At 45.0% G+C, this 26,814-nt stretch overlaps 1 protein-coding gene across 11 annotated transcripts in view; it reads right to left on the reverse strand.

Moving 5' to 3' along the window:
• Positions 1 to 26,814, reverse strand: part of KIF3C (kinesin family member 3C) — a 57,910-nt gene that overhangs the window by 28,168 nt on the left and 2,928 nt on the right. For all 11 annotated transcript variants that reach the window (XR_010662313.1, XR_010662314.1, XR_010662312.1 and 8 more), the window contains 4 exons: positions 11,203 to 11,304; positions 10,451 to 10,573; positions 9,263 to 9,381; positions 8,674 to 8,790 (listed from right to left, as the gene is read on the reverse strand). Coding sequence is in view for 8 of the 11 variants with exons in the window: in XM_065928721.1 (XP_065784793.1) it covers positions 8,674 to 8,790; positions 9,263 to 9,381; positions 10,451 to 10,573; positions 11,203 to 11,304 (461 nt within the window). In the remaining 3 variants the exon portion in view is untranslated. The remainder of the gene's footprint in view (positions 1 to 8,673; positions 8,791 to 9,262; positions 9,382 to 10,450; positions 10,574 to 11,202; positions 11,305 to 26,814) is intronic.

Consider the following 26,814-nt stretch of genomic DNA (forward strand, 5'->3'; position numbering starts at 1 on the left):
AATTCAACTATACATCAATTAAAAAAATTAAAAATTTATTACAATGTTACAGTAATCAAGGCTGTGTGATACTGGCATAAGGAAAGACATAAGGATCAATGGAACAGAATTAAGAATCTAGAAATAAACCCTTATATTTATTACAAGCAACTGATTCTCTATAAGGGTACCAAGACTATTCAATGGGGCATGAACAGTCTCTTCAGCAAATGGCACAGGTACAGTTGGATAGCCACACAAAAAAAAATGAAGCTGGATTCTTCCCTTGTACCATATATTAAAAACTAACTTAAAAATTAATCATAGACTTCAATATAAGTGCTAAACCTATAAGACTCTTAGGTAAAACAAAGGAGTAAATCTTCATGACCTTATAAAATGGGAGAAATTATCTGCAAATCATCCATGCGATACATGAGTTGTATTTAGAATCTAAAAATAACTTATAAAAAATAAAAATAACTCTTATAAATCAACAATAAAAAGACAAATAATCCAGTTCAAAAATGAACAAAGGATTTGGGTAGCCATTTCTTCAAAGAAAATATATAATGGCCAATAAGCACATGAAAAGATGCTCAACACTATTAGTTATTATGAAAATGCAAATCAAACCCACAGTGAGATACCACTTCATGATATCTCATTGGTTACTAAGATAACTATAATCCTGGAAGACAGATAATAACACATGTTGGTGAAGATACAGAGAAATTGGACCCTCCAGGCATTGTTGGTGGGAAAATAAAATGATGCAGCCTCTTTGCAAACAGTATAGCGGTTCTTCAAAAAGTTAAACATAGAGTTACCATATGACCTGGTGCTTCCATTACTAGAGGTACATAGTCAAGAAAACTGAAAACATATGCCCTACAAAAACTTGTACATGAATGCTCAAAGAAGAATTATTCATAATAGCCAAAAAGTAGAAATAACCCAAATGACTATTCATTTATGAAAAATAAACAAAATGTGGAATATCACAGAATGGAATATTATTCAGCAACAAAAAGGAATGAAGGACTGATGCATGCTACAACGTAGAAGAACCTTGAAAACATTTTGCCAAGTGAAAGACAGTAGATATAAAAGACTACATGTTGTATGATTCCATTTATATGAACTATCTGGAATAGGCAAGTCCATAGAGACAGAAAGTGGACAGATTGGTGGTTTTCTAGGGATGGGGACACTGGGGAGCTAATGCGTTTGAGGTTTCTTCTCGGAGTGATGAAGATGTTCTGGAATTAGACAGTGGTGCTATTATATAACTGTGAATATACTAAAATACACTGAATAATATACTTTAAAATGGTAAACTTTATGTGTGGTTTATATTCAATAAAGCTATTACTTATAAAACAAACAAAACTCAGGCTTGGCTTTTAAAACATGCATATTCTTTGACCCAAATTCCCATTCCTAGGAATTTCCCTAAGGAAATAATCAGAGATGGGGACAAAAATTTGGGATGTTTGCTGCAATATTATTTACAAGTGCAAACAATTAGAAACAAACCAAATGTGCACCAGAATGGACAAGTTAAATTATTATTCAGTCATGTGAAGGAATATTATGCAGTTACATTGTTTTTGGCTTTATGTAACCATGAAAAGATTTCTACAACATATTAAGTAAAAAAGCAAATAAAGAGATGAAATTTGTTTTGATCTTAAAGAAGTGTGTATACATGTGTGGATGCTTAAAAAGAAGTTTGGATATTCAACGAAATGTTAATAGTAATTATCTTTGGATGGTTTTACAATTTTTAAAATGTACGTGTATAGGTTTATATCTAATAAGTTATTTCAAATACCCAGAAAAGCACAGAAAATAATATATATCTGTTTACCTACCATTCAGTTTTGCTAAATCTTAACATTTTGTTATACTTAACACCAAATCTTTTTTGAGAAGTAAAATGTAGGCACAGTTTTTAAGACTTTCCTTCTCCAGAATTAATCCCTCTCTTGAGTTTGGTGATTATTAATGTCAGCCATGTTTTTATATTTATTTATACATGTATATATTCATAAACAATATATATAGTATTGTATGCCTATTTCTAAATTTTGTACTGTATAGTACAGATACATTTTTTGTGTGCCCAAACATATCTTTTATATTTATCCATGCTGCTCTGGATTACAGTTTAACTATATTGATTATCTTAAGGTTTCAATATAGCATTTTATGTTTTTTATATATTCTCTTGTTGATGAACATGTAGGTCAATTCCTTTTTCTCTCTCCCCTTCTATTTAACACAGTGCTGTTATAAAGATTTCTGTATGTATAGGTATCTTTAAGTATATATTCAACAGTTTCTTTGGGGTATATATCCAGGAATGGAATGGTTCCAACGTGCATCTTCAGTTTTACTAAATATTGCCAAAGTGGCTACATACCTACAAGAAAGTTCCCATTGCTTTATATTCTGGACAACACATAGTATGTTAGACTTTTTACTCTCAGCAACTTAATGAGTATGAGGTATTTGATTATTCAAAACAAATAAAAATAGGAAAGAAAATGACAGTTATTTCCACTAAAAAATTAACAGGGTTTAGAGTCAGGCAGATCCAAGTTTGAATATTGGCTCTGCCCCTTCGGCTTTGTTACCTTGGGAAGCAGCTTATTATCTCTGAGCTTCATATATCTCATCACCATCCTACAGAACTGCTGAGATTAACAAGAGAAGCACGGAGCACAGTACACTGCAAACGTTCAACACACGGCAGCTGTGATGATTATTTATTCTCAGCTCCACTTGCTAATTTCAAACAGGGATACAAACAAGCAATGAAAAAAGCCAAAAGGCAGACAGAAGACAGAAGAGAAGAAACAGGCTGAGTAACTCAGAGATAGGACATTCTGTCCTTGACTAGGAGAACAAGCCGTGCAGGACCTGACAGAACAAGGCCAGCCTTCTGCCACAGCAAGTAGTGAAAAACCAGTCTCAGGTTTTATATAAAAGAATGCTGGGCTCCACTTGGGGTTCCCACCAACCCCTCTTCATAGATGAAAAAGAAGGAAGGAGGAGGCTGTAGAAGTCCCAGCCTGCTCTGCTGCTGTGGACTCTCTAAGAGGTGGGGAGGTGGCTTTGGCAGAGAGGAGCAGAAAAATCAGTAAAATAATAGCTTATCATTTATAAGGTGTATCTCTGCATCTCATTCAAACTTTACAACAACCTCCTGAGGTTCAGACGGAACAAACAAGGAGACTGAGGCTCAGAAAAGCGAAATGCCTTGTGTGCCCAAGGTCATACAACCAGGAAGAGACTGGAAACTGAACCTTCCCAAATACTCCTTTTAGGATGCCACACTTTCAGGAGCACACACAGAACTGCCTGGGCCTCAGCGTGCCTTGAAGGCTGCAGGCTCTGGGAACAGGACAAGTGAACAGGGCTGGACGAGCAGAGCCGTGGATCAGTGTGAATTGGCAGCCTGACCCAATAAAGATGCCAGGGCTATTCTGGGTGGCAGGAGAGAAGAAGGGGGTGGGGGAGGGGAGTCTGTAATTGGGACACCAAACTTCCCATCTCCTCTCTCTCTGCCCCGGGCTTACTTTCCATGATTGATCCCTGTGTAGTAAGCAGGTTGTGGCTGACAGCCCAGAATGGAGGCCTGGCTCTGGAGTATCCACCCCTCCCTAAAGAAAGCCACAGCAGTTTTCCTGTGCTTAGTAGATCCTCAGAGTTCTCTTAGGACCCTTTCTCCACACAGCTTCTATCACAAGATTATATATATTCTCCCCTTAATATTAAAAAATCAGTCCCATCTCAGAGGCTGATCCCAATCTCATTGCCAGCTGTCTGCTCACCATACCTTTCTTCTGTTCTGAAAACCAGCAGGCAACATCATAGGGTGTGTTTTCTCTTTCCACGTCCTTCACAAGCACCCACCACAGCAAACCTGACTTTTCTCCATGATCGATCAGGTCCCCCTGTCCCGATGGGTCAGCAGTCCACCTTGCAGCATCCCTTGGCACATCTGAACTTCCCCCGCCCCCTTCCCACGGCTCCTCCGTATGGCTCACCGCCTGCCTGGGAAGGCAAAAACTTCTCCTTGTTTCAGATTCTTTTTCAGTTTTCACAGGCCTGGGAACAAATCTAGGGACTCAACCCAGAGCTGAGAATGTTCTGACTGAGGTTAAACTTTGCCTCTGTAACAAAACCAGCGTAACCTTCTATCCTTATTCTGTTTAGAGCAAGGAATGCTCTCTCTAAACTTGGAGGCAGCCCGATTTAAAAATCAAAATCTAAAACAAAAGCAACAAATCAAACTGTCCTTCTATGGCACTTGTAAGGGATGATGACAAACTGGTTTCTCTGGAGTCCCCAAAATCATCATGTTGGCTTATTGGCATGACAGCAACCATTTATGGACCATCCTCTGTGCGAGGTAGTGGCCTAGAACATCCCCCCACCTCCCCAACACACAGACACATGCGCATTATTTCATTTTAAACTTGACAGTCCTGCAGGGATTTTTGTTTCATTATCCCGACTTTGCAGATGAAGAAACATGGGTTCAGAGAAGTTAAGAGACCCTCTCAAGGCAGAGCAGGGACCAGAATTCCAAATGTTCTACATCCCAAATCCAGTCTCTTTCTACTGCACCATGATGCTCTGAAAAGAATCTAGGGTGGCCAGGAACGCAAACAGCAAAGGACTAAAGTTACAAATAGAATTTTTGAACTGCAAACCATGGGCTATAGCTGCCAAATATACAACCCTTAGAAGACAGTTGTGTATAAATACAATTAAAAATAAAGTCTATTACGAGAAGCCAAACATAAAAGGTCCTACTTGTAAAACTGTGATGGTTGAAGGTGGCTGCCAAGATTTTTTCCAAAGTAACTTCAACCAAAATTATTTGTGATTGTGGAACAGACCTCACCTGAAGTTACTGTGTATCAGAGAGAGACAGTGGAGAAAAAAGAACACAGGACAGACTTCCAAAATAAGTTGACACAAGTGTGTTTCAAGAGCTCCCCGACAATAACTCCTTGTTTTAGAAAGAAGCGCAGGAAAGAGTGTGGGGGTAAATGCCTGTAGCTAGAAGAAGAGAGGAAATGTTTTTTCTAGCTAAAGCTTTCTAGAGGGACAGCATGACTTTAGATAATTTCTTTCCAACAATGCTTTTGTCCTCTCATTTTGAGCAGCCTTCAGTGTCTCATCCCCAGAACACCACAGGCCAAAGCAGAATACTCCACAGGTGAATTGAGCAAAGGGGACAATGCCTTCATTAGTTAAATATGTTTTGGGACAGAAGAGGTTTTCAGCCCCGATCAAGTTATATTGCAAACAGTGGGACCCAGTCCTCCCAGACAGGCAGCTTGTTCTACAGTCTCAGGCCCCAGAGCTCCCCGAAATGGGGGAAGCTGCATCCAAGGCCCTCCCCTCTCCGGCTGTGAAAGGAGGGGCTTGGGGCACAGATCCAGGCCAGGGACTCTGACACCAGCATGCTAACCCTGAGGCTCTCTGTGCTGAGTCATTATCTCACTTGGGAATTCCAATTAGGAGGAAAGTGTTTTTACTTTATTTTAACCACCAACTGCTGCGGAAAAAAACTGCTTTCATAAAAATCTTCCTAGAACTGTTACTACTTCTCTGTTGTATTTCTGTGGTTTTTTAAAAGTTCTGAGATAAATATTATTTATTGCAGTTATCAGACAATGGACAGGTGACATTAAAAAAGAAAATATAAAAAATAAAATAAAATAAAAAATAAAAAAAAGAAAATAATTTGGAGCAGTAATTCAGAATAGCATGTAGTTGACTACCTGGTATTTATTAATAAGTCTTTTTGAAGTAATTTATTTATTGGAATTTTTTCTTAAAGAAATCTATAATACCTGTTTATATCAACCGTATTTAAGTACAGTGGAGAACACTGGGATGTCACAATTGCAATACCTTTTACCCTCACCCAGATTATTTTCTACACAAAATATATACTCTGCATTCCAAAGAGGTACATACAGATTCTGTATGAAATAGCATGGTTAAGTTGTGAATATATTTAACCATAACTTTGAAAAAGCTTGTGAAAGTATTTATATGTTTACACTTTTAATATAAAATTTTATGGGAACACAGTCCATTTGGGATCCAATCAGAAAGCTGCTAATGGAGACATACAAATGCGGGCTGGTGAACAACTGTATGCAGATTTAAGCCAACAGGGTATGTATGTCGAGGTTGTTCTTCCCTAAAAGTTATGGAAATGAAAACACTACAGAGTAAGCTAAAGCAAGCAGCTTTTGAGGAATGAGCCAAATTTTTAGGCTTCCCAAGGACAAAGAAAACACTGAATCTTTCTCTCTTTGCCTTACTAGGCAGGAGAGGGAATAATTCAACAGTAAGCAAAGATACCAACTGGAGGACTTCTATTTTACAAGCTGTTACTTGTATCTACTCTAAAAATTATTTAACATGTCCTATTTTAAGATAGCTGTTTTAATTTTTTTGTCTGTGTATGGCTTTTCAGTGTATGCAAACCATTTTATTTTTGCAAAAAAAAGAAAAGTTATTTTTAAAAAATTTTAAAGTTATTTGAGTAAAAGGAAGAAAGTAAACTTAAAAAAAATAGAATAAAGAATGGAAATTCATAAACATTAAGCAGAAAGTGTATTTTAGCTGCAGGCAAAGTACCACCATGCTTTGAAGTCTGGATTGTGTGCTTAGGCAGTCAAGTAAAAATTGCAGGGCCAATGTTTTGAGAAATGAATAAACTCCTCTGAAGCATGAAATTTTCAAAACTCAAATCAAGATCCCTTTTCAGTTCCAGATTAAAGGAAGAGGCATGACGATTAACGCAATGCACCATCACAGGTGGCCTGGTGCAGGAAGAATTGCCTTAATGGATATTATTGAGCTAACTGGCTAAAATTGAATATTGCTTGTTGTGTGTTCGTCTGGTGTCAATATAGAATTTCCTGAATCTGATCACTGTACTGAGGTTATGTAAGAGAATGTCCTCATTCAACTTAGGAAATACTGGTAAAGGGTTGACTGTCTGCAACTTAATCTCAAATTGTTGGGGGCAGGGGATTAATCAAGCAAGATGTGGCAAGATGCTAACAACTGGGGAGTTTTGGTGAAAGGCACACGGGAATTCTTCGTATTATTCTTGATTTTCAAAATTAAAAATTCAAATATAAATAAACTATACCCCAATAAAATTTTTTTAAAATAAAGTTACCCAGTAAGGCAAAAAAAAGAAAAAACAAAAAAAACCCAATATGCCTTCTCAGAGCTTCCCTCATCCATCTCTAATATAAAGAAATTCCTCTACCTACAAACTTTCAGCTCAAGAACTTTCTAAGCACAAAATAACCTTACAAAGCAGAAGCCTCACCAGCATCTTCCTCCAGTAGATGGCAATGGAACAGTAGTTTCTGAACCTAGCTTCCCAGTAGAATCAGCTGGAGGCTTTGAAAAAACAATTTTTTTAAAAAAGTCCTGGGATCCACCCACAAGACCCCTCAAATCAGATTCTCTGGAGCCCAGCTCAGAGGTGATTCTAGATGCAGCGGGGGTGGAGAATGTCTGCAATAAATGATATACTACTACAGGTCTCCACTTAGATTGGAAAGGTAGATTTTAAATCCAAACTGACAAAACCAAAAAAATCCAAACTGACACCATTGAAAAGTCCTTTACTCATGAACTGGCTGCTTACAAACTTACACACGGGGTATGTATGTCAAGATTGGTTCTTCCCAAAGAGTCATGGAAATGAAACCATTGCAGAGTAAGCTAAAGCAAGCAGCTTTTGAGGAATGAGCCAAATTTTTAGGCTTCCCAATGACAAAGAAAACACTGAATCTTTCTCTTTGCCTTACTAGGCTAGGAGATGCCATAATTCAACAGTAAGCAAAGTACTGATTGCAGGACTTGGGCAGGATCAGCTCTTTAGAAAGTAGGCAAATCAAGTAGGCAATCTGATGCTCCAGTGAGGAGTTATGGATTTCTAAAATTAGCTTCCCACTCCAGCTTTGGGGAGACTCTTGCCCTAACTTGGTATTAATATTCCTAGGATAGATAAAGAATTGCCAGGATAGTTCACTGGTGTCCAGCCAGCCTCCTGAGCACCCCTGTACACAGATTTTCAACAAAGGGACAGTGGTTCAGCTGGGTGAGGCAGTCACTCGGCTGGGTGTGCCTGTCCAGTCTTGTTCTTCAGGGCCACCAGCAGAGGGAGCCGCACACCCAGCCAATGGATGCAAACTAAGAGCTAGGATGTGGAAACAGGTGGAAATGCTGAATCACCCAGCTGAGTAAGGCTACAAAGACCTCACCTGTCTATCATTTCTTGATCTGACTCCTTTTCTGTATTCCCCACTGGACTGTGAGCTCTGACTGTGTCTTATTGACCTTCTGTCTGCAGTCTCCCACAGTGTCCAACACACAGTAAGTGCTTGGCAATATCATCTATTGATGCTGTTTTGGGCATCTGACAAACGAATATTCACCAGACTGGCCAAATGTTAGCCAGCTAGTATTCTCTGGACCAACGAGACACTGTATTTGATGTTCCTTCCTTTACAGAGATCCTTGTGTTTGGTCCTGAAAAAACCCATCCTCCATCTCCCCCAAGTGCCTGGCCACCCCCAACCAGGGGTGAGCTTGAGAGTCCCTAGGCCCAGACAGCGGGATGAGACTCACGCTCCACTGGGAACAAGGGGCTGGAACTTCCACTGCTCCTCCTCGCAGTCTAGGAAAAGCCGGTTCATGATCTTGTTCTTCTCCTCTGGGGGGATGAAGTTCTCGATGATCAGGTACCTGGGAGCAGGAATGAGGTAGAGATGGGGGTTTGGGGAGTGAGACCATGCAGTGTAGGTGAAGGTTGCAAGAGGAGCAGCAAGACACAGAGGCAGAGGGAACAGAGAAAATGGAAAAAACAAAAAGTCGGGGGGAGGGGGTCCCTAGAGAAACAATAGAGTCTGGAAATCACAGTTTATCATGCAAAGATTATAGACTCAAGGCCTTAGGAGTTACCTCTGGCCAACACCCAACATGCCCTGTACAAGGTTCATCTAATGCAGGCAGAGAACAGGAAGGAGAAAACAGGAGGTAGAAGATACTCCAATGGGTCCCTCCCCCATCCCTCAGACACCTTCCATTCCTATGGGTCATGGACATGGGTGAGGAGACAGAACTGAAGCCTTCAGCAAAGAGAGGAGCCTATCAGGGAGAGGCCCGGAGCCTGAGAGATGGCTGTGCGGGCCCCAGCTGGGAAGAGAAGGGGCCCTACTTGAGCTTGAGTTCCCGGGTCTGCTCATTCTGTGCCTCCTCCAGGTCCTGCCGCACGCGGATGTACTCATCGTGCTGGTCCTGGATCTCCGCCTTCACCGCCTGCAGCTTGGCGTAGAGCTGGTGGGGGAAGGTGCAGCTCAGAGGGGGTACGGAGTGGCACCCAACGAGGCTCGACTCCCCCAGCTCAGTCCAGGATGAGGCCAGGGTCCCCGTGTGAATGTCCCTCCATCCATCGGATCGGGTTCTTCTGAGGGCTGCCCCATCCCTCACTGTGACCTGTTAGCCTGCTCACTCTCAGCTGCTGTCACATTGTGCAATGCTCAAGTTTGATGGGACCCAGGGAACCTTCTGGTCCAACATCCTCTTTCTACAGATGAGGAAACTCAGGCACGGGTTTGCTCAAGGTCACACAAGGTGAAGAAGAGCCTGATTCAGGACCTGAGTATCAGGACCACTGGTCCAAGGCTCAGGAGAGCCTCAGCCAGTTTGGAAGATGGCCCATCCCACTCCAGCCTCTCTAGCGCTCTCAAAAGGAGGTGTGTGGGGAGGGTAGCCCTGGTCCCCCTGTCCGTCCCACTCCTAACACACCAGGAGGTGTGGAAACTGGAAACTGCCGCTGGAGCTGGGCCTCTGCCGGGCCCGCTCTGGCGCAGCCACCTCAGCAATCTAAGGGCTTTCCAGGCTCTTCCAGAATCCAGGCTGGAATCTGCGGCTTCCTGCCCTAGGCCCTCAATTCATGCACATGCCATTCCCTGGCCATGGACCTCACAGGGCCCTGGTGGCTGATACTCTCATCTCTGGAGGGCCTTATGCTTCCTCTCTGAGCTCTCGTGGGCTCAAGTCTCCACTCCCCTGGCCTGCTCAGTGCCTGACTATCCAAACGGTGACTCATTGGTGACACCACAGGAAAGGGGGAAGTGACCCAGGAGCACGAGGGTGGCAACCCTGCAGAGCGGAAGTGAAGGCATTCCCAGCCTCTCAAGCCCCTCCTGAAGCAAGAGAAAAGGTTCTATTCCACCCAGACCCCTGCATCCCCTGGCTCCTCACCCCAGAACCCAGGCAACGTAACTCAAGGGGTCAGAGGTTCAAGCAAGGTGGGGAGGGGCTGCTAAAGTACACCCCGCTTGGGCAGGTGACTCCCGGGCCCGCACACACCGGGACCCAGGGTCCTGCTGTGGCAACTTACCTTCTTGAGTTTCTTGGTTTTGACCTCCACCTCCTGCTGCAGGGATGTGTAGGTGCCCCGGAGCTCCATGGTCTCCTCGTCCCGGAGCATCATCTCTTGCTGCATTTCCCGCTCACGGCGTTTCTAGGCCGGGGCAGGGGACAGGGCTCAGAGGAGCAGCACATCCTGGGAAGACCCAGGGGAGCTCTGCCTGTCATGGAACCTGGCTCCGTCGTGGCCACAGGAGCCATGAGGGTGCAGAGAGTGTCTCAGAGCCCACATCCATCGCTCCCACCCCATCCTTAGTGGAGGCCTCTCTGAACCTTCTTCTCAGCTCACAGGGCCACGCTTTCGCAGGCACTGCCCCATGTGGAAGGAGACCCCACCCCTAACCGCTGGAGCCTTCCAGGGGTGTCGACCACATCCACTGATGCCCCGGTACTGGCTTTTCAGCTGTCTCAGCCTCTCCTCTGTAGTATCACAGCTGATGGGTAAGACCAACAAACTGTGGTTCTTGATGCTTTCAGAAACAGCCCTACAGTTGGTGAAGAACTCACACCTTTGTGGAAGGTTTGGGAATTAGGACCAGGTGCCCTGTAGAGGGTGACATCTTGGAGAGCCAGCACCTGGGCGGGTGGACCCATGGGATGCAGAGCGTTAGGTTCTCAGCCCTGTAATTCCAGGGACCCTGATATGATGACTCACTGCCCTTAGCACCCCGACCTGACCTCAAGGCCATGCACCCCCCAGGGACCTAAAGCCCCCAGTCCCACCTGCTCAGCAATCTCCTGCCTCTTTAGTTCGAGCATCTTCTGCTGCTCGTTGGTGTGATCCATGATGTTCCTGCCCCCGATGAGCAGCTTGCTCTCCATGGCCTGGGGACACAGAGGGGTGAAGAGATGGGTTTTCAAAGGGCCAGAGCAGCCCCAGCTTGAGAGGTTTGGCTTCCCTGCCCTTCCAGGAGGGAACAGAAGATGTGTCCCAGATGGGGGCTCATGACCCTCACCAAGAAGGAAGTTTTCCCCTCCAGCCTCGTGGGCCCCAGCACAAGGCTCCCATTGTCAGCAAGACCATTAGGTGATACAAGGCAGGGAAGCCCTCAGAGAATACAGGGCACCTGATCTGTTTGCTTTGGATACGGATGGAAGGCTGGTTCACCATGCCTGGGGAAGGGAATGCAGGCGGTGATCTAATCCTGGCAACCAGGACCAGCTGGTGTTCAGGAGGTGGGAAGATGCAAGATATAGTCCCTGAGCAGCCTGGCCCTTTAGCTAACTGGCTCCTGACTCAGGAAAGGGGGTCTCATTCAGGCAGCAGGAAAGGGTCTGCTCTTCAGTTGGAAAACAGAAGGAAAGTCATAGGGAGAAGACTCCGCGGCACTGAAGGGTGTTTGGAGATGGCCAGAAAGACTTGAGCTCCACCCACTCACTGCAAGGTCTCAGCCCAACTACCCTTCATCTCTCACATCTGTAGCCCTGGGGCCGCCCCTGCTCTAAGACAGCCAGCAGACATCCGCTGAGCCGTTACTGGCCAGGTGCCTCCAACTTTACCCCCAGAGAGACCTCAATCAACAAGGAAGGAAGCTAAGAGCAACTGGCCTCAGGTCATGCAGCTGGTTAACAAAGAGGTGAACCAGTCTCCCCACTGAGCCCTGTGCCATGCGCAGCCCCTCACCAGGTGCTTGGCACAGACATTGTGTAGGTGCTTATTGAATCTGAAGCTTATTGAATCTGATAAACTGTGCCAGTTGTGACTACCTAAAATGCATTTTCACTGTTGCTACTCTGAGGGTGCTGCCCAGCTGTCCTCTGATTTCATCCCAGGCCTCCTGGAAGGTTGAAATCACCTTGAGCCACCAAAAGAAAACTGGCTGCCTCCCCACTGGAATTCTTTCCAGTGGAAGTTGCTGACCAACTGAGGGCTCTCAAAGCAGGGAGTGCTGGCAGAATAGGGGAGCAGGGGGTCCCTGTGTCCCATACATCGTGGATGACAGAGCAGGACAGGAGTTGAAGGTGGCTTTTGGAGGGGGTCAGAGGTGGGGCTTCTCCCAAACCAGATGCTCTAGAGAAGACTTGAGTGAGGAAGGCACAGGGCCACAGCTGATGCCCTGCCTTTTTCTACGTGATTTAAAGACTGGGGATGAGGGTGGAGAGAGAAGCAAAGGGCAAGGAATCAAGAGGAAGAAAACAATTATTTTCTCTGCACCTGCTATATGTCAGGTGTCTCACACTTATTTCTGCTCATAAACCTTTAAGCAGTGGATCTCAGATTTTGGTGTACATTAGAATCACCTGGGGAGCTTTTAAAAGGCTCAATGCCCAGACCATACCCTGAAAATGTTAGTCGCTCAGTCGTATCCAGCAAACTCTTTGTGACCCTGTGGACTGTAGCCCTCCAGGCTCTTCTGTCCACGGAATTCTCCAGGCAAGAATACTGGAGTGAGTTGCCATTACCTACTTCAGGGGATCTTCCCAACTCAGTGATCAAACCTGGGTCTCCTGCATTGCAGGCAGTTTCTTTACAGTCTGAGCCACCAGGGAAATCCCAGACTATAACCTACCACCAGTTAAATTGGAAATGGAGGTGAGTAGGGAGGTAGTGAGGTCCAGGCATCGGTGGATTTTAAAGGTTCCCAGGGGATTTTGGGGCGCAATCAAATTGGAGAATCACTGCTTTCTGCAGTCCCCAGAACCAGCATTATCTGAAAACTTGTTAGAAATGCAGAATCATTGGCCCTCCACAGGCCTAGTGAATCAGCATCTGAGACCCCTTCCAGTAACTTGTGTGACATGCTTTAGGGACAAACTCAAGGAGGTTAAGTAATCCATCCAAGGTCACACCATGGCTGTTGCAAATAAATGGAGATTCCAGACCCAAGTCTGCTTGATTCCCAAGCCCAGGCTCTTCCTACCGCAGACACTGTCAGTGTTTTAGCAAGCAGAACCTGCTAAAAAAAAAAAAAAAAAAAAAAAAAAAAGGCAGCATTTTCCAGCAAGAGGGATCATGTCTGATTACTCTGCAAGAGTTCCCTCGGGGACAGAATAGATTATTCCAGTCCACGAGGAAGCCAATGGCCAGAACTTAAGAGGTTAAAATACTCCTGGCAGGGTCCTACATCAGAGGTTACTCTCTGGGGGAGGGGAGAGGGAACAGAGAAAAGGGAGGGGAAGGAGGGGAAGGAAACAAACAGGCATCTCTCCAGATGGAAAAATGTTCAAATGTCAGAAATCATGCAAGAAAGGGTGCACAGGGTGAAATTCCAACTTCACAGATGCCCCCAAATCCCTGCAGGTGCGAAAGAGCAGGAGAATTTCTAGGCCATGTGAACGGACCAAAAAATGGCAGATGAGCTTCAACTAGTTTTACATTGGGGAAAAAAGTAATCCTAAATCTTCATTAAATGATAGCTGTGAGTAGTCAGTTATAAACCACAAAAAGAGGAAAAGCAAGGAGTAATTCTCTATGGTTCCCAGAAGACATTGGCTTAATATGCTGCCACAGCTAAAAAAGCCAATAGTATCTGGCCAGGTACCATCACCAAGGCTTTTTTGGGAACAAAACAAAAATCATTCTACCCTAATATAAAATCATGATGCAGCTGAATCTGGAGTACTGTGTATAGTTCTCTCACTGCATCTCTGGGGACCTGAAGGAGAGAGAAGATTCAGAAAAGGGCAGCTAAAACCATCCAAGGGCTTAAAAAAAAAAATAGGACTCTTTAGTTGGCAAAGACAAAGAAAGGTTAAGAGAATGGACCTGGAAACTATACCATCAAAAGGTGTGAAAAGGCAAGATCGAGGCTTTTCTAATCAACCTCTAGTAGGGAGAATAAGAGCTTATACCTTGAATTTTTAGGACAAAGGGAAGTTCTTCTTTACAGAAGGTAATAAAATTATGGAATGTGATATCTCAGGAGTGCTGGATTGAATAACTCACAGTTCATCAAGGGATTCTGGGGACATATTTTTAACCTTTTATTGTCTTTCTCTGCTTTCTGAAAAAAAAATTTCACTAATGTTAAAATAAGCACAGAAATAAAACAAACTGGAAAAAAAATTCACATTTCCTCATCATAGCTAATAAGCTTTTTACCCCAGATTTTTCCATATGCACACATCATTTTTTCATATCTATAGATATGGGATAAATATAAATTTGCTGCTGCTGCTGCTAAGTCGTTTCAGTTGTGTCCAAGTCTGTGCAACCCCACAGTTGGCAGCCCACCAGGCTCCTCTGTTCCTGGGATTCTCCAGACAAGAATACTGGAGTGGGTTGCCATTTCCTTCTCCGAAATATAAGTTTATATCCTGCTATCAAATAGCTCAATTTCCTGAACTAACACAACATTGTAAATCAACTATTCTCCAACAAAAATTTAAAAACAAAAGAATTTTCTGTTACTTTAATGATTGCATAATATTTGAGCTTCCCTGGTGGCTCAGATGGTAAAGAATTCACTTACAAAGCAGGAGATTCGGGTTCAATACCTGGGTCAGAAAGATCCTCTGAAAAAAGGGAATGGCTACCTACTCCAGTATTCTTGCCTAGAGAATTCCATGGACAGAGGAGTCATAATATTTAGAGTGGATAATTTATAAAATAAACCCCATTATAATAAATTTTGTTTGGTTGGTTAATATTTACAATAAACACTCTTATGCATATAATTTTTTTGGACATGCTGCTTGGCTTATAGGCTTTTAGTTTCCAGATCAGGGGTTGGACCTGGGTCACAGCAGTGAGAGCGTGGAGTCCTAATCACTGGACTGCCAGAAAAATTTTATATTGGACAAAATTGGACAAAAAATTATAAACATTTTGTATATCTTAGAACATACTGTCAAGTTACCTTTCTAAAGTTTTACCACTTAAAACCACTGCCAGCAATAAATAATGGAACACTTTTAATAGAGTCATAGTCATGAAGTATTATCATGATCTTAAATTTGGCTTAATAATAGATATAAAATGGAGTCTCCTATTTATATTCTCTGTACCTCTGCGGTAGGCTTGCAAAGGTTTGCTCTCTCCTTTGCCAACATGCTCTTTTATGCTTGCTTTTTTGTGTTTTGGTGTTTTTGTGTTTTGGTGATTTTAAAGTGGGGAGATGGACCTGACTCAAAACAATTCTTTGTTTCTTCAGCCCCCACCTTCTCCGGCTACCCACACCCAGCTCAAGAAGCCCAGCTGGACACAGGCAGACTTTAGGCTGCCACTCAGGCCTGGAATCTGATGCATCAGTCAAAGCTACTGGGATCACGAAGTCTCAAGGCTCCTCCCACTGCCACCCCCATGCCATGGTTCCCAAGATTGGTTTCTGTCCTGGTTCTTGCTCATCAGACTTCGTGTTAGGCCTCCTCCTTGGACTTGGAACTCTGTTTCAGGGTTTCTCCTTCTGGCCAGGGCCTGGGCTCCAGGCAGAGAATTTCTGGGAGATGACTGACTGCCCTTATCACCCCATTCCATTCGTCCACTGCTCCTACACGTCTCTGCCTGACCCGCCAGGACCCAGCACAGACATGGTCTGAATGACAGCCTTATCGGTTTCTTGCCAAGTCTTGTCCACTGACCCAGCCTACACTGTCAGTCAAGCCAGCCTGACAGAACCTGTCTTGTGCTAGAAAAGGGGGCTGGTCCTGGCACAAAAATCTGGGGATGCACCCCAATCCAGGTGCAGAGTCTGAGCTCCCCCTTCTCCCCAGCCTCAGTCCATTGCTGCCTGCATCACCCCCATGCTCTGAGACATGTCATACATGACTTCGGTTCTTTGCTTCGAAACAGTTTTCTGGTGGTTTTTTCTTTTCTGCTTTTCTCATTTCTCTGAGGATGCCAGTAGCCATCTCCTCCTTTTCCTCAGAGATCTCTGCCTTTATCACCTAAAGAGGGCAGGGGACAAGGATGCCTCAAATCCCACTTCAGGCTGGAAGGGTACGAAGCAGAATATGGGGTTTCCAGTTCCCAGGAAAAGTTCCCCAGAGCTCTTAGCTGCCCCAGTTAATGCTGCCTTTGCGATTTCTCAGGGAAAAAGAGTCCAGGTGGGTGGAGCCTGTAGACAGGGCTGGGTTTGGTTCTACTGGTTCTGAATACGTCCAGTGTAACTAAAAGGCCAGCAGAAGCTGTGGGGGCGGAAAACAGGGCAGGGAGTTCCAAGGACATGGTCTGACTCTTGTGAGAGGGAAACAAATCACCGGATAATTAAGGTGACCTCAGGGAATCATCAACCCCAATGCCCTGTGCTTCACAGAGGAGGAAACTGAGGCCCAGGGATGAAGACTTCTAAGTCTAGAACTCGTAATTAAGGAGTTGGTATGTGTATCTGTCGAGGCTTCCCAGGTGGTGCTAATGATAAAAGAACCTGCCTGCCAATGCAGGAGCCATGGGTTCAATCCCCAGGCCAGGAAGATCCCCTGGAGGAGGAGATGGCAGTATTCCACTCCAGTATTCTTGTCAGGATAATCCCATGGACAGAGGAGCCTGGGGGGCTACAGTCCATGGTGTTGCAGAGTCGGACACAAGTGAAGCGACGGAGCACACATGCACATGTGTATCTGTTCCTATATTGACTACACGCTTTCCAAATAATTTCCCAATTTGATTAGGGCCTTTGATTAGGGTATTAGAGGCAGGTCAGCTGCTGTGACAATTAGCATCTACTGACCAGAAACATATTAACACGTCTTTTGTTACCCGAATGTTACTGACTGGAGTGTTTCAGTATTCACTTACATAACAAATCACCGGCCACAGGCATTATTAGTTCCTGCAAAATTCCCCCAGTTAATAGCCAAATTCACCACAGGGACTATGCCAGCCTGCAGATACAGCCTGGGATATTCAGAAGCTCCCCTCTTCTGATTCCACGAGCAACTGAAGTGCAAAATCAGGAGTAGAAAGGAGGCCCAGTGCTCATTAAATGCTGGTCTGGAAAACCAGCAAGGAGACAGCCAGGCGCAGCCAGTCACCCTCTGAGGAGATACCATCAAGTATGATTTTACAGAGAAGCCAAACAGGCTCTGCCTTGTGACTGCCAGCTAACCTATGACATTCTGCAAGAGACAGGAGTCCTGGCTGCCACTTGCCATATGCCTATGGCTGGGTTGGGTCCTTTTTGCATTTATCATCCTATTTAATCATCACAAGAACCTCACGAGATAATGAATATGATCCCATCCTCAGACAGGTGAGGTGACTAGATTAAGGTTATGGAGACAGTAAATGGCAGAAGTAGTATTTAAACACCAGCCTCCTGATTCCAAGTCCTTGTGCCACAGTTTTCTCCTGGATTCAGGCAGGAAAGTGCCCTTGGGGGAAAGCAGCATTTGGTCTTTGCACCTTTGCCAACTGAGGAATCATCAGGAAAGCTCAGGGCCCCATTTCTTTCTCTTCCAGATGAAATAGGCAGGGTTCTGCTGAAGATGCTTCTGCCTGTGTGAGGTTCTTATGGGGGCCTCTGAGATAAGTGGGATAGAGTTCTTAAGTGCGTGTTTGCGGGGAGGGCATCAGTATCACTAGGGTCCCTGAGAAAGGGTGAAGCCCGAATGCTCTTGGGAAGGGCCACCTCACAAGTTCCATGGTGGAAAGAAACAAAGAGCACTGGGTCTGCCAATCAGAGAACATGAATCCTGGCACACACTCTGCCATCCCATTTGCTAAGAAATCTAGGGCATTAGCTCTTGGACTTCAGTTTTTCTCATCTGTAAAATGAGGCAAATACTCACTAACTTTGCAGTTGTTGGTAAGAATGGTGAGCTGGATAACAGGTTAAGAAATACCTCGTAAATGATAATGTACAACCAAATATCAGAGGTTACTTCCTGGTGCAGTACCTGATTGACATCTATCCACCACTCATTACACAGAACAGAACAGACAACCAGTGCAGCAATTCTAGGTCCCACCTCTTAGGGAATACAGCCACGCCTACAGTCACAAACCTGTTTCTCCTTTTGTGGCCTCTGGTTATAGATCTTGAGGAACCAGCAGTAAGGGAAGAAGAAATGAAAGAAACAATGGCAAGGGGAAGAAGAATGATATTTTCAGTGATTCTCTGCCCTCAGGAACATAAATCAGGAAACTGAGTCTGAGTTTCCTGCCTTGGGTCTCCTTGGATGCCTCACAACACTACATGCTAGTAATTCTCTCATCCAGAAGAAGGAACAATTAGGACTTTCCTGGTGGTGCAGTGGATAAGAATCCACTTGCTAATGCAGGGGACATGGGTTCAATCCCTGGTCCAGGAAGATTCCATATGTTGTAGAGCAACTAAGCCTGAGCACCACAGCTACTGAAGCCCATGCACCTAGAGCCCTTGCTTCATAACAAGAGAAGCCACCTCAATGGGAAGCCCTCACACCGCAACAAAGAGTAGCCCCTGCTCACTGCAACTAGAGAAAGATCTCCTGCAACAAACATCCAACGCAGTCAAAAAAAGAAGGAACTATTAGAGATCAAGAAACATATTGGCCAGAGAATGAGATGAGTCGGATTCTACTTCCAGTCTTGCACTGGACAAGATATGGATGCCCAGAAATGCTTCAGTACACCTGGGAGAAAAACAGGAAGAAAAAAATCAGCTCATCTGCTTGAGTAGGAAAACCACGATCACTTCAGATCTGATCCTTAACTTTGTCTTTCTCCTCTACTTCGTTCACTTATTTGCATTGTCCTAGAAGGTTTCTCTCCAACACTGGGGAAGAAAACCCAGCCAGACAAAAGAACGCTATTAATACAATGTCAGAACTGGATGAGACCTAAGGATCCATAAAGTGTAGACTCCGTAGTTTACAGACCCTGGGTCATTCAGCCTCCCGCGTCCAGGCAATGCTTGGTCATTCCTTTCCAGCCCTCACTGTTCCTCATCCAGGCTGGTCTCTAAACCTGGGCTACCGTGAATCAGCAAATAGTGCAGAAAGCAAGGAATCATTGATTGATCATTTCTTACAGAACCGGAAGGGGAACTGACTTGTCCAAGTCACAGGATTACCAAAAACTGAGTACCATTAAGAATTATTCTCGAGCCTGGGTCTCCCTCAATTATTCATTTAAGCCAATCTTCCAACCATGTGTTAACACATTTCTTTTACATATTTTTCTCCCTTAAAAATTCTAGATTTGTTTTTAACAAAGTAATATAGTGAAAGTGAAAGTCGGTCAGTTGACTCTTTATGAGTCCAGGGACTATACAGTCCATGGAATTCTCCAGGCAAGAATACTGGAGTGGGTAGCCTTTCCCTTCTCCAGGGGACCTTCCTAACCCAGGGGTCAAACCCAGGTCTCTCACATTGCAAGCAGGTTCTTTACCAATTAAGCCACAAGAGAAGCCCAAGAATACTGGAGTAGGTAGCCTACCCCTTCTTCAGCAGATCTTCCTGACTCAGGAATCAAACCAGGGTCTCCTGCATTACAGGAGGATTCTTTACCAACTGAGCCACAAGGGAAGCTCTGTATGCTTGCTGTTAAAAAAAAAAAAAGTAAAAAAAGTATAAAGTGAAAAATAAAAGCCTCCTTCCTATTATTAATAAAATCCCTAGAGATAACCATTATTAGTGAGTTCCTGTGATTCACTCCAGAAATTTAAACAATTTAAAGACAAAGTTAACCTTATCTATTGATTTATATTCTTGGCCATAGTGTTCAAGAAGATTTGTTGATTATATGAATGAACAGCCCCAGACTGAGGTCTGAGGCTGGGGTTTGCATCATGTGTAAGAACGGAGATGAGTTAAGCATCTCAGCAGACAAGAGCTCCCACTGGGGCCTATTAGCCAGGGATCTGGCATGAAGCTCCCTTTCTGAGTTGGTGATACAGGGTGGAGGGAAGATTGTGGGCTTTGGAATCAAGCAGATATCGGTTCATATTCCTGGCTAACATTCATAAGCATATGACCTTGGATTGTTCCTTCATTACTGTGCCTTAGTATCCTCATTTGTCACATGGAGACTAAAACACTACTATTTCATGGTGCTATTGTGAGGACTAAATAAAACAACTCAAGAATACAGTGAGTACTAGACATTGTGCATGCATGCTCAGAGTCATAATTGACTTTTGGAGACCCCATGGACTGCAGCCTGCCTGGCTCTTCTGTCCATGGAATTTTCCAGGCAAGAATACTGAAGTGGGTTGCCATTTTCTTCTCCAGGGGATCTTCCTGTCCCAGGCATCAACCCATGTCTCCTGTGTTTCCACATTGGTAGGTGGATTCTTTACCACTGAGCTACCCAGGGAGGCCATACTTGATATTAAGCATGCCCTAAAGAAATGGTGGCTACTATTATTATTCCAATTGTTGTTATTATTCTGCTGGCTCACTTGAAGAAAGAGAAAGCCCACAGGTCCTTTACTTACCACTATAGACACAGTTCAGCCCAGGGCCTGGTACCCCTCAGTTGAGTACATCTGAGAGCAAAGGGAGACAACTAGAAAGTAAGTCTTGAGTCTGACCAGGATTTAATGACCAAGAATTTCTCAGGATATTCAAAATTCTAGATATACACCAACCCCCTAGTGCAGGGACCCTATAAGCTCAGAGCACTGGAATCCGCCTTACGCAGACTTGTCATGGCCGAAGGATTAGACTGGGTGGAAGTGAGACCATTTCTTATCTACTCAGGCTACCTGATTTAGCAGCTCTCAGGCCCAGTCAGTCCCAGAAGTGCCCCCAGACTGGACAGGGGCAGCAGACTGGCAGGGCACAGATGGGAGGGCGTGCCCTTCTCCTGTTGAATTCCAGGCCCATCCTCCTAGTCCTCAGAGCACAATAAGAACATTATGATAGCCACTTCATCCAATCTTGTGCTGTCTGGGGGCTGGCGATGACTAAGGGCAATGTGATAATACACTCCTCTAGCCAACACACAGAAAGAGAAACCTAACACTGGACCAAAAGGCCTGCTGAGTCCCAACATAACTTGAATCCCAGAACCTCTGATGGAAATGTATTAGTCTTACATACTTCCTGCAGGTCAGATCTTTATATTACAAAATGCACCCGGCTCACTGCAATTCTGTTAACTGATCACACCGCCAGGGATAGGAAGGAATGTAAGTCACTGCTCTCAGTGGTGCCAAGAAGCCATGGACTCTGACCTAGATGCCAGACCCAGCCTGGAGCTCTGGTTACTTGCTTCTCTCAAGGATCACAGAGGACTCAGCTGGAATGGGTGGTGGCAGTGGTGGGGGGTGAGGAGGGCAGTGTACACAGTTCCCTGATCTCTTGGCCCTATAAGTCTCAGAGGGTCTGGCATGGGGCTGGTGTCCCTGGGGACATGGGGAAGGAACCAGACCAGCTTTGGGAACACAGGTGCTCCCTGGATTACTGGGGATTCTTTAGAGACTGGACACTAACCTGTTTGGAGACTAACCTCAAGATCATGCCAGTGCTCTTTCTCTCCCAATTGGGGTTTCTTCTCCCCAGAAATTCTGTTGTCCATCTCTTCACCCACTCTCTCTCTCTCCATCTTTCTCCCCAACTCTGACTCTATTTGTCTTTCCTCTCTATTTCTTTTTTTTTTCCTCTCTATTTCTTTCCTGTCTTTCCTCCCATTTTTTTCTTCTCCTTGTCTTTCTCTAACCAGTCATGATAGAGAGCTGAAAATATCTTACGTTATTGGTTGAATTCATACATTAACATTTAAATCCTATTTTCAAAAAGATGAACTGAACACTCTATATTTTGCTTTAAAAAAATACTACTTTTAACAATAAAGGACTTTGAAGAGGAGGGAACTTTAAAGATCACCTAATTCAATGGCTTTTCTGGCTTGTGAATCCCTTTAGAGCAACTGTGATACTCAGCTTCTCCTTGGACACTTCCAGGGATCGGAGACATTATCTCTTGAAGCAGATCAATCCTAAGAAGAAGCTCTCTCCAAAAAAAAAAAATTTTTTTTAATTTTTTAAAAAAAGAAGCTCTTTACATTGAGTTTAACCTGCTGCCATAATTCCCACTCCCTGGTTACCAGGACAACCTGAGATATAAAAACAGTACAATCAGCAGAAGGGCAGTGAGAAACATCCTAAGTTCAAAGTATCGGGTAGAGGAGTTGGCTGTTAGGTTTTCCTATCACTTTCTTAGGTAGGTGACATTGGAGAGAGATAACCAGGCTCTGGTAGGTCTTGAATGCCAAACTAAAATGTGATGTGTTTAACATATCAGAAAGATAGCCAAGTGAAGACATCCATTAGGTAATAGAAGATAACAGTAATGAAGCTATTATTTATGAACGCTTACATGCCAGGAACTGTGCAAAGTGCTTTAATGTTGATTATCACCTTTTCAAGAGCACTATGACATAGGTATTACTATTATCCCACTTTATAGAGGAGGAAACTGAGGTCTCAGAACTGGTAAATCAGGCCTGCCTGATTCTGATATCACCTCTGAATACAGCATTCTACAAAAAAAGTTCAGCAAAGACCCAGACAGGAGATCTCGATTTGGGAGTCACTTACATTAACGGAAGGAGGGTCAAGAACAGAGGGCCAGGGGTCTTATTTGAGCCCTCTTCTACAGATAAGTCCCTCAACTCCATCTCCAGTCCTGTGCTTGTTTTTAAACTCCCCTGTTGGGACCTCCCTGGTGGTCTAGTAGTTAAGACTCTGCCTTCCAATGCGTGGGGTGTGGGTTTGATTCCTGTCGGGGTGCTAAGATTCCCATATGCCTTGTGGCCAAAAAATCAAAACATAAAACAGAAGCAATATTGTAAAAAATTCAATGAAGACTTTAAAAAAATGATCCATAACAAAAAAATCTTAAAAAAAAAACCTCCCCTTCTCCATCTCCCGCTGTTCACTGAACTCTGTCACCTCAAATTCAACATATTTACACCCACTCCTGTCATTTTTCACCACCTCCCCAGCAACCAATCCTGTTATTCATAATTCTTTAAGCACAAGAGAGGATCACAGTTTGGGTCAAACTGACCTGGACTCAATTAGATTTGCCATATACAAACCACGAGGCCTTGGGCAAGTCACAAAATCTCTGTTATCTCAAGTATAAAAGGGAAACAATAATAACACCTTCTTGGAAGGTGTCTGTGGGGATTACAAGAGATAATCTGGATACAATATATGGTATAGGGTTTGGCACATGGTAAGTGCTATGTAAATGGAATGATTCTTGCTATTACTGATGTTTCTCGAGCTTCAGACTCCTCCTTTCACAAAACTATTTACAGTGAACCCCAATGCTGAGAAGTGGGAGGAAGAAGAGGGACCAACAAAAAGACAATGAAAATTCACCCAGTCTGTACTCTCTGTAGTGACCTCATCCCTCTGGCTTCAGGGGCGGCTTCTGCAGGGTCTCTTTCCCATACCCACTACAGAGAGAGCTGGGCTCTAGCCAAGTAGCCCCCTCCCTCCACTCCCTCCAGACCTACTTACATGGGGATCAACAAGCAGTGTGTTGTTTCTACCTCTTCCAGTCCTCTCTTCATTTCAAGCCTGTATTTTGTATCATCTGCAGCCCTTGCCTCCCCTACACACCCTTCTTTTCCTCTAAAGATCTAGAACCAAAGCTTTAGAAATCATCCAGTCCAAGCCCTCAAAAAATTAAGCTCAAAATGAAAACAGTCATTAAAACATGTTCCTTGCACAATGAAAGTGGGCTTTCTCTCGAACCACCCACGCACATTGCATTCTCACGGCCGTGAGACTGCGCACTATGCACAAACACTGGAATTGCCATCGTGCAGAGCTGTAACCTCAGCCATGGGTCTGGCCTGTGGCTTGACCAACTCCCCCTACCGCTCTGGTACGCGCTCAAGCCCCCCAGAGACACGGCGGAAGTGTGGATGGCTAATGACTACCCAGAAACAGGGCGCTGAGGACAATCACAAACCCTCACACGTTTGCACACCCCAAACCCCCTAAAGGCTCGAGGTAAATATGAGAGGAGATGAAAGGAGACTCCTAGGAGATAGGCATGGTGTTTGCACACAGTGAGGGGAGAACAAAGGGAATGAGGACTCTGGAAGTGGTGGGCAGGAAAAACGGGTGAGACAGACTGTAAGATGAGTCAGAGAGAATGAATGAGGGCACTGGGTCGCATCAGCTGCTGCTCAACTGCCCCCAGGGGCGGTGTGAACTGGAAGAAGGGAATTGGTGGTGGGGGACAAGAAGGGGAGCTGATGTCATAGCTCAGAAAGCAGGAGCTGGAGTGTATCGAACATGGGGAGCAGAAACTCATTTGCAGGAGGGACCCGAGCTCCCGCCGTCTGAGGGCTCCTAGATCCTTCTTGCCTGGCTTGCTCCCACAGCTGCAGGTTTATGGCAAGGCAGCTGAGGTGGCAGGGGAAAGAAAGCCTTAAGCCAGAAACAAAGATGTCAGTCCTGGAGATCACTGGATCCCTGCTTGGCAAACAGAAGTCCCCCAGTGGCTGCTAATGCCCTCCACTTACTTAGGGCTTTCAACTTACTTCAAATGCCCTCACACTAATGATCTCACTTCATCTTCAGCACAACCCTGTGAACCAGGCAGACCTGGGATTATCTCTACCATGCTCTTCCCCTCATTACCCACTGGATCCCTCAAGAGCCCTCAAATTGTTTCCTCCATCCTACAAACAGCCAACTCTGAACCAGCAGTGCCTTAGGGAGACTGGGGTCCTCCGTCCAGGCTCCCTTTTGGGCTTGCTGGCTGCTGTTGGTCCTGGGCTGGGTGTGACAAGAAGTCACAGGATGTGGAATCATTCCTCTCCTGGAATTTCCCAGACGCCCCTCCCCCTTTGCTTATATCCGAAAGCCTGGCACATAATGACCATGTCACCCAGTCCCCAAGGAGCTGCGTCAGACTTCCCTTCATTAGGCAAGTGGAAACCCAAGGCCTAGAGAGGCAAAGGCCTTCGTCACGAGTCATGCAGAGAACACATGGAGGGATTCATGAAGACTTGGAATCAGCACAGCATAGACCTGGGTTCCAGTCCTGACTTTGCCACCTATCAATCCAGGTCACTGAGACCATGACCAGCCTTGGTTTTCATCACTGTCAAATGGAAATAGCAATACTCATCTCTGAAGGTTGTTGTGAGGATTCCATGAGATCAAAATATGAGAGTTACATAAAAATGAATTACTCTGATTATCAAGTAGCAAGGTAACAACAGCAGGACTCTAGTGTAATAGAAAGACGCTGGACCAAGTATAAAGAGTGTGGCTCACCTGTGTGTCCCTAGGCAAGTCTGGGCTTCAGTTTCCCAAGGCCTCTGGCAGTTGTAAGAAGGGGGATTCAGTGGGCTATGCCTCTACTGCAAGAATTCTGGCACTGGCCACTGATCTCTTGACTGCCCCATTATCTGTGCTCCAAGAATCTTATGGAGGGAGCCAGGGAGTAGCCAGCAATGGGAGATCCACTGTTCCCAGTGGAAAGGATCCCAGTGGATCCTTTGCTCCATCCCTTCTAGCCATTTCCTCAGGGCCAAAGAACACCCTTTCAGCCTCTTTTGCCCTCTGGCTTTAAGGATGGGTAGAGGTGAAGAGCAATGGGCAGTGGTGAGGCTCCTGGTAATGAAACTGATGACACATCACCCCTGTAAGATTTCCCAGTGGAAAGCACTAGACTGCCCAGATTTCCTTCCTCCTTGGAGAGCTGAGTCTAACTGTCCTGCCTTTTACATCCTGCTTCTTCCAGGAGGACCCCAAACGTGCCAGGCCCCTGATCCTTTCTTTGAGGAAGAGGCTCAGCATAACCCTCGCTGAGCTCCTGGTGGTGAATTAAATATTAAAGAAGCAAGGCCAGAACCCCCCAGGTGCAGCAGCACATTCTCACAACACAGACAATGGTGTGCAGCTCAACTGTCCCTCCTCCAGCTGCTGCCACGCTCCCTCCCAGGAGGTGCTTCCCTGAGCCCCAGCCCACACTCCTGAGAGGGACTAAGAACAACAGTGCTTTGCTCTCCCCAGCAAGACATCAGCTCATGGTTCCCTGCATCCTTCCTCCAGTCCTCAGTGTTAAGGACTCTATGGACCTGGAAACACCTGGGACAGGGACTCCTGGCATCTATGACAACAAAATTTAATAGGTCGGTGGCCGGCCAGGCAGGGGGACCTCTGCAGCTTAGCTCCACCGGAGCATGGAGGTGTCCCTTGGGGCTAGGGGAATGCTGAGGCCCTGAGGTCTCTCAGGGCGATGGGGAATTGGGTCTTACTGGGATGAGGCGTGGGTGTAGGAGCTAGCTTGGTTTGCTGCTCAGATTAGAAGAACCTTAGAGATCACCCAAGCCAACCCTCTATTTTACAAAAAGGGAAACTGAAGCTTGAGGAAAGGAAGACACAATGAACACAGGGTCACTCAATGAGCTATAGTACATCTAGCCCTAGACTCCAGGCTTCCAGTGTAGAGCCGGAGGCACTCTCCTACCCTCTGCATGATCTCCTTCTTAAG

The sequence above is a fragment of the Muntiacus reevesi genome, chromosome 3, assembly GCF_963930625.1.
Source record: "Muntiacus reevesi chromosome 3, mMunRee1.1, whole genome shotgun sequence".
NCBI classification, from domain to species: Eukaryota; Metazoa; Chordata; class Mammalia; order Artiodactyla; family Cervidae; genus Muntiacus; species Muntiacus reevesi.